This window comes from Brassica oleracea, chromosome C7, assembly GCF_000695525.1.
Source record: "Brassica oleracea var. oleracea cultivar TO1000 chromosome C7, BOL, whole genome shotgun sequence".
NCBI classification, from domain to species: domain Eukaryota; kingdom Viridiplantae; phylum Streptophyta; class Magnoliopsida; order Brassicales; family Brassicaceae; genus Brassica; species Brassica oleracea.
The window spans coordinates 11,767,376-11,777,740 of NC_027754.1; the positions used below are offsets into that span (position 1 = coordinate 11,767,376).

At 39.9% G+C, this 10,365-nt stretch overlaps 2 protein-coding genes across 2 annotated transcripts; both read left to right on the top strand.

The window, feature by feature from the left end:
• The first annotated feature begins 315 nt into the window (after window positions 1–315).
• On the top strand, window positions 316–8,499 carry LOC106306033. The gene is made up of 17 exons (XM_013742484.1): window positions 316–864; window positions 932–1,301; window positions 1,400–1,474; window positions 1,566–1,628; window positions 1,750–1,935; window positions 2,011–2,634; window positions 2,725–3,459; window positions 3,558–3,839; window positions 4,043–4,195; window positions 4,487–4,872; window positions 5,157–5,604; window positions 5,799–6,116; window positions 6,407–7,157; window positions 7,247–7,305; window positions 7,414–7,878; window positions 7,959–7,997; window positions 8,147–8,499. Exons 1-17 carry the CDS (start codon window positions 506–508, stop codon window positions 8,330–8,332), a joined length of 5,499 nt encoding a protein of 1,832 aa, XP_013597938.1. The 5' UTR covers window positions 316–505; the 3' UTR covers window positions 8,333–8,499.
• Window positions 8,500–9,256: 757 nt separating this feature from the next.
• LOC106305355 lies at window positions 9,257–10,293 on the top strand. Its single transcript, XM_013741735.1, has one exon. It carries the CDS (start codon window positions 9,350–9,352, stop codon window positions 10,250–10,252), a length of 903 nt encoding a protein of 300 aa, XP_013597189.1. The 5' UTR covers window positions 9,257–9,349; the 3' UTR covers window positions 10,253–10,293.
• Window positions 10,294–10,365: the final 72 nt, after the last annotated feature.

Here is a 10,365-nt window from a genome sequence, read left to right on the forward strand (position 1 = left end):
AGGGACAACTATGTTGTTTTCTTGTTCTCTTTTGGCAATTTTCCCAATAAACAATACGTAGTCTGAAGAGAGAATGAATGCATGAAATCAATTTATTGAATAGGTGCATTTTTGTCATTTTGATCTTCTCTATCTCTCTCACAAGTCACACCCAAGATTGGTCCTTGATTTTTTAGGATCTTAACAATTTAATAAAGATTTCAATAATTTAGGGTTTGAAAATTTTTTTTTACAAATTTGGGAGTTTATGTATAATATTTTCAAAAATTTTGGGCGTTTTTGATTCGGCTTGGCCCATGACCCCGTCGCACCCCTACTTGATAATAACCTCGTAATTATGTTTATTGTTCGCAGGTCAATGAGATCGATCCCGTCACCAAGAACTCAAATTGTCTTTCTCTCGACCCTCTTCTGACCCCGCCATCGTCGCGTAACTTCCCAAAAACCTCACCGGCGAGAAATTTTCGTAAGGGAAGAGTTTCCAGTTGACCTAACTCACCGTGGAATGGACTCGATTGTATGCACCGCACTGGAGGAAATCTGTTGTGAGGGAAACACAGGGATCCCTCTAGTTTCCCTCTGGTCACGGCTCTCTCCTCCTCCTCCTCTATCTCCTTCCGTCAAGTCACATGTCTGGAGAAACCTGCTATCAATCCCTCAGCTCCAGTTCAAGGCGAAGAACACTGTCTACGGATCATCAGATCCTTCGATTCAACTGCTGGAAGATGCTCATAGACTCGATTTGAGGATCATCGCGAATGAGAAGCTCCGAGGTAACTTCGTAGGCTTGTACGACGCTCAGTCCAATAACACGACTATCTCAGCCGTTCAACGACGCGTTCTCGAGCGGCTAGCTGTTGCTCGGTAAGCTTTCTCGGTTCTTCAAATTTAGTTTAGTTACTCTATTAAGAGTTGTGAATTGTAATTGCAGATCCAACGGTGTTGCACAAAATCTACTTGCTAAAGAGTTTAACATCCAAGGGAGGAACTTCTTTTATATCGTGAAGCAGCTCGAGTCTCGAGGTTTGATTGTTAGACAACCTGCGATTGTGAGAACAAAGGAAGTTGATGGTGAAGGAGATTCCAAAACCACCTCATGCGTTAGCACCAACATGATATACTTAAGTAGTTACTCCAAGCCTTTGGGTTCTCAGCAGAGGTTTGAAATCTGTAAAGAGGACCCAACTGCTCCCGGAGAAAAAAGTACTCAATCTGAGATTACAAAAGAGGATACGCTCATAAAAGATTTTCTACCAGCGATGCAGGCAATTTGTGATAAGCTTGAAGAAGCTAATGATAAGGTTAAGTGCAAATACTCCTTTTTTTTTTTTTTTTTTTTTTTTTTTAAAATCAAGCTGGATCTTTCTACCTCCATATAAAAAAATATCTTGTTGTGCAGGTTCTAGTCGTCTCAGACGTTAAGCAAGACCTTGGTTATCTGGGTTCACATTCAAGGCATAGAGCTTGGAGAAGTGTAATATATAACTTTTTCTTCTTGTTTAATTGTATAGACATATCTTTAGAACTTAATTCAAGTTCAGTGATGATATTCTGAATGACACCAGGTTTGTCGCCGATTGTCGGAGTCTCATATAGTAGAGGAGTTTGATGCTGCGGTGAACAATAAGGTGAGCTATATAATCTGTATCTCATTCCGTCATTCTCTGTATATGCTGGCCATTTGCCTTTTATGAAGCATTTCTGTGTTTGAATTCAATACTGTTTTCCGTGTGGGTTGTCCTTTTGTAGGTGGAAAGATGCCTCCGTTTGCTAAAAAGTTTTTCAGAAAAAGATTTTACCTATTGTGGGAAAAAGCAATTCCTGAAATTTGGAAGGAGTACTCAAAAAACAGAACAAACTTTGGAACTTCCAATAGATAATCAAATTTATGATATGGTTGATGCTGAAGGATCTAAAGGCTTAGCTGTGATGGAGGTATTCATTTGATGTCTTACAGTCTTTTGGAGAAATTTGAATACTTGAAGAGTCTTAAATTGTTACTTTTACCAGGTATGCGAAAGACTTGGCATTGATAAGAAGAAGAGCTATTCTCGGCTTCATAGTATCTGTTCACGAGTCGGGATGCATCTACAGGCAGAAAGCCACAAAAAGACTACAGTGTACAGAGTTTGGACTTCTCGTAATGCTGGGACCGATTCTGCTGATTTGTTTCCAGATAGAGCTGAAACTATTAGCAGGGAAAGTAACGTACCGACTAATGATTCCAGCACACCTCATGTTACTGGTGGATTGGCTCAGCCTTTCATCGAACACAGTCTTGCAGTGGCTGATGCTGACTTTGCTACGCCTCCAAGGTTAACTGATTCTGAATGCAACTCAGGCCAAGTTGCTACACCTGGACGGTTTACTGATTCTGAAAGAAGTTCAGGAGTCCTCCATTGTTCCCCATCTAATGCCACAGGAAGAAATGTGCTTGCATGTCGTAACCTGCAAGAATCATTCCATGAGATCGGTGATAAGGTGGTTGACACTGCAATGGGATCCGCTGATTTGGCTTTATCAGAAATGAATCATCTCGTTCTACCGAAGCAGTCTAAACCAAAAGTGCATCAACAACTTCCTATCACTGTTGAAAACGCTCGAAGAGAGCGGAGGATACTTGAGCGCTTGAATGTACTCACTGTTCACTTTTTTTTTTCTCCATAATTTTCTTCTGTTCCCTTCCAACTAACTGATTGTTTCTTCTTTCTTCGCTGGTCAAAGGAGGAGAAGTTTGTTTTGAGAGCAGAACTACACAAATGGCTTGTCAGTCTTGAGAAAGACAGGAGCACCAAGGTGGATCGAAAAACCATTGACAGACTTCTTAGAAGGCTTCAACAAGAAGGACTCTGTGAATGCATGGCCGTTAGTGTCCCAAATGTAACTAATTGTGGTCGTAACCGTAGCTCTGTGGTAGTTTTACATCCATCTGTTCAAAGATTGACTCCAGAAGAATTTGGTGTTATTCATGATAAGATTAGGTCTTTTGAACTGGGACTCCGTGGCCAGAGTTTGTCAAAGAGAAAAAAGAACGAACCAATTCCGATATTGAATGACATTCAGAGAGGTCAAAGTAATGTGGATTTGGATGCACGAGCTAGCAAATCAGGAGCCATGCGAGCCAACGGGTTCGTGCTTGCAAAGATGGTTCGCGTGAAGCTCCTACATTGTTTCCTTTGGCACTATTTTAGCTCCTTACCTGGCTGGGACAATGCCTTTTCTTCTGCACATGATCATAAATTTGAGAATCTGTTTGCACTTGAAGATGCTTTTAGAGCCATGCCACTCGAACTGTTTTTACAAGTTGTTGGATCTACTCAGAAAGCTGATGATATGATGAAGAAATGCAAACAGGGTATGCGTCTTTCCGAGCTTCCTAGCGAAGAGTATAAGCTTCTAATGGATACTCTTGCGACTGGTAGATTATCAATGCTTATTGATATTTTACGCCGATTAAAGGTAATAATAACCGAATTGCATCTCAAGTACATATTTCATGAAAGTGTGCAGTTTAAAAACCAGGTAATTCTATTGCTTGTGCCTTTTTTGTTTTGTAGTTGATTCAGATGGTAAGTAATAGATTCAGACATGACGAGATTGAAGAGAAGTATGCCAATTTGACACATGCAATGGAGCTTATGCCTTATATAGAGGAACCTGTGTTTGTTGCTGCTACACCTAGTGTCATGTCTCTTGATCTTCGCCCTCGTATTCGGCATGACTTTATTCTATCAAATAGAGATGCTGTAGATGAATATTGGCTAACTTTAGAGTATTGCTATGCCGCTGCTGATCACAGAGCTGCTAAGCAAGCATTTCCGGGATCTGTTGTCCAAGAGGTATAAGCTTGATCTTCTATAGCATGGCTTATTATATAGATACAACAGCTGATTGTATATTTTTTTCATGGACAAAAAAAAAACTATAACACTCATAATATATATGCATGTTATGCGTATATCTGTCTTCTATATTATCCTGTGATGTTAATTTTCAGCTGCCTGGTATTTAGAAAACAGCTTCTAACTGTCAGTTCTTCTAGGTTTTCCGTTTTCGTTCTTGGGCCTCAGATTGCGTCATGACAGCAGAACAGCGTGCTATGCTCTTAAAGCGTATTGCAACTGATGAGAAGGAAAAACTCTCATTCAAAGAGTGTGAGAAGATCGCTAAGGATCTGAACCTGAGTTTAGAGCAGGTAAATATATGTTTGTGCGGTGCTGTATAAATTGTTAAAAATGTCATGGTCACTTAGTTATGTGAGACCAGGTGGTAATTTCGCCACTAGTTTTCTTATGGTCTTTTTAATCTTAGAAATCATGCCGACTGGGAACTTTCATTCTGTAGTTTTTCAGTTTGAATCTAATTAAAGTTCGATTTAAAGCTTTCTCATCTCTGGTTCTGGAATAAAACTGACCTGGATGTTCTCTATTTTTTTTCTTTTTGATTTTTGGGTGAGATATCTTATATTTTTGGTTGCATACTTCAGGTTATGCATGTCTATCATGCGAAGCGTGGAAGACGCCTGAAATCAAAAGATAAAAATCACGCTGTAGAAAATAGCCCTTCTCCATCTTCTGGGAAAAGAAAAAGAGAAACTCCCGTAAAGACTACTGGAAAAGGTGTCAGATCCAAAATAATAGATGAACAGAATGTTCTAAATTCAGATGCTATTGATGCCTCAAATAGTGAGAATATTCGAAATACGATACAAGAAGACCAAACCCACATTCGGATGAATCAACAAGAAAATGAAGAGATAAGGGATCTTACTGAAAATGAGGGGCAGTGTTCTTCTCTAATCAACCAGTATGCAAGTTCAAAGACCGCATCAACTCCTGCACAAAGATTTTCATGGACAGATGCGGCGGACAGGTAAGCTTGACACACCAATGAAACTTCAGTAGTATAGATAGCTATGTGTTTATATGAGTTGTGATAGAAAAAAAAAACGTGTTCTTATTGCAAATGTCCAATGTAATGTTGGTTTTAGGAGTCTCTCTTCAGAGACTTTATGTTTTGGTGCGCTCAATACCTTGAGAGTTCCATATGATTGAGAGTTCCATATGATTGAGTGTTCATGCTTTAGGCATTTTCCTATCTGAGATAGGGTATTATAGCTGATTGGGTTACACCACTGACAAATATTCCCTTGTCAGGAAATTGTTGAGTCAATATGTTAGACACCGCGCAGCTCTGGGGGCAAAATTTCATGGAGTAAACTGGGCTCAAGTTCGTGAACTGCCCGCACCTCCTTTAGCTTGCAAGCGACGGACTCAAACATTGATGAAGAATGATAAATTTCGGAAGGCGGTCTTGAGGCTTTGCAATATACTCAGTGAGCGCTATGCAAAACATCTAGAGACGAAACAGAAGTGTTTGCCTGAGAGCAGTAGTTCACATGTTCTTGTCAGAACGGATTCTGGTTTTGTTGAGCATGGTAAAGATATTTTTTCTGATGATGAAAAATGGGACGACTTCAGTGAAAATAGTATATGTCAAGCCTTTGATGATATTCTCGAGCTCAAGAAGATGGCTAAACTGGTGGCCCCTAAACGGGCGAAGCCCAGCTCTCGGGAATGGTCAAACAGAGATATAGTTGATGAGGTGCATACTTTTACTTCCTTTTCTTTTCTTTTTCACCATCCTTACAATTGCTTCGCCTCACTTTGATATTTCATGTTATTGCTACATTTACTGGAACATTTTGCCATCTCATTCGTCCTCACCTGGAAGGTCTTAATTTCAATGGTTCGTCCTTTTTTGGCAATTTATGATAAACTATAATTATGAACTTGCAGGGGAGTGAAACTGTTCCACCTGCAATTCGCTCAGACGACATTGAAAATCCTTCTGTGGATCAAGTTAAAGATACATCTCGACGATCTGGACACTATCGTTTTCATCAAACCATTAACCCTTTAGATGGAAACGACAATGGTAATATACAAGTAAGGAAGTCTCTGGCAGTTTCTACTGCTGTAGAGCTGTTAAAGCTTGTCTTTCTGAGCATGCCCACTGCACCTGGTATGCCAAATCTGCTGGAAGATACCTTAAGACGATATTCAGAGAGAGACCTGTTTACAGCCTATAGCTACCTTCGAGACAAGAAGTTCCTGGTAAACTACTTATCAATTTCCTGTTGCAGAACTAAAATTGATGGCTACTTCTAGATTTTATGAAGAGGCATATGAGTGTCCGGGTGAAGCCCCATGTTTGACTTTGATGTATTATCTTTTCTTCCTTTTGTTGGTTCGATTTTGCTGTCAAAACCACATTGCGTGCCTACTTGATGTTTAGATGAAATGGTGGATGAGAAACACCTTCCTTAACCTCACTTTGTTGTTTTCATCTTAATATTCTATATCAAAGCAAACTGAAGGTCATTACTTTTATTAATACGTTCCAGGTTGGTGGAAGTGGTGGACAGCCATTTGTGCTTTCGCAGAACTTCTTGCATAGTATTTCAAAGTCTCCATTCCCGGTTAATACTGGGACAAGAGCAGCCAAGTTCTCCCGTTGGCTTCTCGAAAATGAAAGAGACCTGATGGCTGGGGGAGTCGCTCTTACTTCGGATTTGCAATGTGGCGATGTTTTAAATTTCTTTTCACTGGTTTCTTCCGGTGAACTCTCTATATCTGTATCCTTGCCCGAAGAAGGTGTTGGAGAGCCCGGAGATCGAAGAGGTTTAAAACGAAGATCTGATGAGATAGAGGAATCTGAAGCGGATAGTGCTAAGAAACAAAAGCTACTCGGCGAAGGTGAAATCAACTTCCGAAAGGAAAAGGGTTTCCCTGGTATAGCAGTATCTGTTCGCCGTGTAACTCTACCAACAGCTAACGCAATAGAGTTGTTTAAAGACGATGACTCTCGCACTGGTGAACTTCTCTTCAACCGGGTAGTAGCAAATAGTGGCTGTGAATCTGATGATTTGAAGGAACTTTTCGACTCTACAGATGCTACAGTCGTACCAGGCAGTCTAGATGATTCTCCCTGGCAAGCGATGGCCAGTTATGCTAGTGTTGTTATGGCCAAATCTGCAGGCGAGCAAGTGGGTGTATTCACTCCTGGTGTTTTTGAAACCGTTTCCGATGCCCTTCAGAAAGCTGGTGACCATGGTCTGAGCATTGAAGAAGTCCAACGTCTTATTGATATTCCAGGTAAAAGCATCAGGAAAATTGGAGTGTACGCATGTGTTAACTAGTTTCTTCAGTGTTATTTCTAATCTCTGCCGCTTGTTCATCTGCAGGCGAGGAAACTTTTGATTGTGTTGTAAATGTTCTTCAAACATTTCGGATAGCTTTGAAGGTTTCTTCTTTACATCTCTTATTTGTCAATCACTTCCATATTCTGCGGAATATTTTCCTTTTTTAACAAGGAACTTTCTAAACAAGACTCTATTATGTTAACATCCAGGTAAATGGGTATGATAATTCCCGTGTTGTCCATTCCTTCTACCGATCAAAGTACTTCTTGACAATGGAGGAAGGGAAAACCTCAGACAATAATCTTCAACGGCCTTTACCAGTGAATTACCTAGAGAAAGCTGTTGGGGAACATAGGTCAAACGATGTCTCTAGGATCGGCATTGCTTCACAGGACGAGCGTGAGCACGTTGCTGGTTACAGCGTTCACAAGGTGACAATTCTTAACCTTCCTGAAACGGCTCAAACAAGCGGTTTGCACGAAGCATCTATGAAAAGTCCATCTGTTACATTTGGAATGAGTTTCGGAGGTGAAACAAAGGAATCTACTTGTGAGAAATCACCAGTGCCTATATATCCATGGGTAAACGCAGATGGGTCCATAAATAAAGTCGTCTTTGATGGACTTGTTCGCCGTGTTCTAGGTACCGTGATGCAAAATCCCGGTATACCTGAGGTAAAAAAATGCTTCTCCCTTTTCCTCACAACTATATAATCTTTATTAATTATTTATCAAAATCATTCCATTTGTGGCAGGACGAGATCATAAACCTAATGGATGTACTAAATCCTCAGGTAATTTACAACCCATCTATATCCTTAAACCTCTTCTCCAACGGTTTCATATGCAGAAACTTATTAATGCTCGTCTTGTGTCTCTCTATATATGATCTGTGGTTGGTCTCTGATAACATTATATATGTATCTCTTTTTGCAATTCTCAGAGCTGTAGGAAGCTTCTGGAGTTGATGAGACTCGATGGGTATGTGAAAGTGAGGGAAATGATGCAAACCAAGTTCACCGGTCCTCCGTCTCTGCTAAACAGTCTCCTCATAACCGGCCCCAAAAAACAGGAGCTTATCAGCCGCAAACACTTGTTTGCCAACTCCAAGGGACTCTTTACCTTATGAATGTAGTAAGATATGCAATGATTCACTTTTGTTTTGAAGTATCTTTCAAAACAAAGTTAAATGTAATCTTTCTTGGTCGAACAGCTTCCTTTAACCAAGTGTAATATTAATCATTAACCATAGTGTATGATACAAATAACTTCAAATAAAAAATAGGTTTGACTTATTTATTTACTGATTTAGTGTTTGTTTTTGGGATTTAGTGTTAAGTATGAATAAAACAATACTGTTTCTCATGAGAAGTGTCACCTTTCCTGCAATAGAGCAGATGAAATTACCAAAATCCCTAATCGTTTTGTTATCTTCCGGAGCGGTCTGTACGGGGCCTGAAGATGCAATGGATTTCGTTTCGACGATATTCCGAGGTGTGGATTGGCTATCAACGTCACAATTTAATGTGACTATGTTTCAACTTTTCAGTGGTGCCGTGAAATTTACCTTGACGCATTCGAGTTGTTCTCTGAATTCGCTGTCGATTTATCCTAGAAGTTTCTCTACACTGTCGATTTATCCTAGAGGTTTCTCTACATCTATCAGTTATGTTGTATTGTCTTACTGTTTTGCTTCTAATGCTAGGATTGTCTCTTCTTCAAAGTGTAATACGGAAGTTTAAGTATTAATGAAAGTTGTGTTTCAAAAAAAAGGATAGTAGTCGCCATAATCTTTATTAAAAGAGTTTCCTTTTTGTTGCCTTATCTGAGATATTAATTTCCTTTTTCAAGGTTGCGTTATTTCCTTTTTTTTTTTCCGCCATAATCTTTATTAAAAGAGTTTCCTTTTTGTTGCCTTATCTGAAATATTAATTTCCTTTTTCAAGGTTGCGTTATTTCCTTTTTTTTTTTCCAACCTCTACTCTTTCTTTATATAAACTAAATAGCGCATACGTTTTCTACCACCAAACACCAGTTAAGGGCTTTGCTTTAGTCTCTCTCAAGAAGTCTCAACTAGTTTTATATCTCGCCAAGTTTCTTCTCTCAGTCATATTTTTTTGGCTCAATAATTCGTTCGAAGCGAAACATGGCGATAGAGAAACAAGAGTGCTCTCGTTCGGACGACGATCTCTATTCTCTCGTTTTCCAGACATCCTTGCGACCACCATCTTCTACAAATAAGAAGAGAAACAACCTCGATTCTAACTCGTCCGTACCTTCTACTTGTGCAGTCATCATCATAGACGACGATGACGAAGAGGAAACCCTAGAGTCGAAGAAGAGAAAAAACCTCGATTCTAACTCGTTGACACCTTCTAGTACTGGTGGAGTCATCATCATAAACGACGATGAGGAAGACGAAACCCTAGAGCCTTCAAAGAAGAAGCCAAGATTGGGGTCTTGGTGGGACGACGTTGATTCCTTCGACGAATTAAGTTCCGTGTTCAAGAGGTTACCAATAATGCATTCAAGCTTTTCTTCAACTAATCTTCCCGAGACGAAGACGAAGGAGGATAAGAGATCGTTATCTTCAAGTGATCATGAGAATTTGCTTGGTTACAACGATAGTGTTACTAGTAACAACAAGGAAAATCAAGATCGTTTAGGATATGGCCACGTGTCGCTTCCAAGTCTTGGCGGCTACGTCAAAGACATCGCAACTCCTGTGGATTCCTGCTTTCCTTCTTCGCCTACTGGTCTTCTGGAGGCGAAGACAAATACAAACAAGGATTACGAAAGCCAATTATCATCATCAAATCATCACGGTGATAATTTCATTGGTTTTAGAGAGGACGAGATTGTCGGTGAGGGTACTGATAATAGCAGTAATAAGGGTATTCGACACGTGTCACTTGAGGAGTTGGGTGTTTCGGTGGAAGATCTCAAGAGTATGCCATGGGAAGCCTTTGATCCGACATGGGAAATTAGGTCCGAGACCATGGATCCTTGGCTTGGTGGCCACGTCAGTGACATGTTCTCTGCTAATTAATCCCTACGCTTAATTGTTCGTTGTTGTTCTTCTTTTCTTAATTCTCCTATATGTAAAACCAACGTCAATTTGATTGATCATGTTAATCATATATTCATCTTGTTAATCTTTTT

Coding starts and splice junctions, on each gene's coding strand:
- LOC106306033 (XM_013742484.1), top strand. CDS start 506: ATGGACTCGATTGTATGCACCGCACTGGAGGAAATCTGTTGTGAGGGA. Junction 2,635..2,724: donor GGATACTTGAGCGCTTGAAT/GTACTCACTGTT, acceptor CGCTGGTCAAAG/GAGGAGAAGTTTGTTTTGAG. Junction 4,196..4,486: donor TGAACCTGAGTTTAGAGCAG/GTAAATATATGT, acceptor TGCATACTTCAG/GTTATGCATGTCTATCATGC.
- LOC106305355 (XM_013741735.1), top strand. CDS start 9,350: ATGGCGATAGAGAAACAAGAGTGCTCTCGTTCGGACGACGATCTCTAT.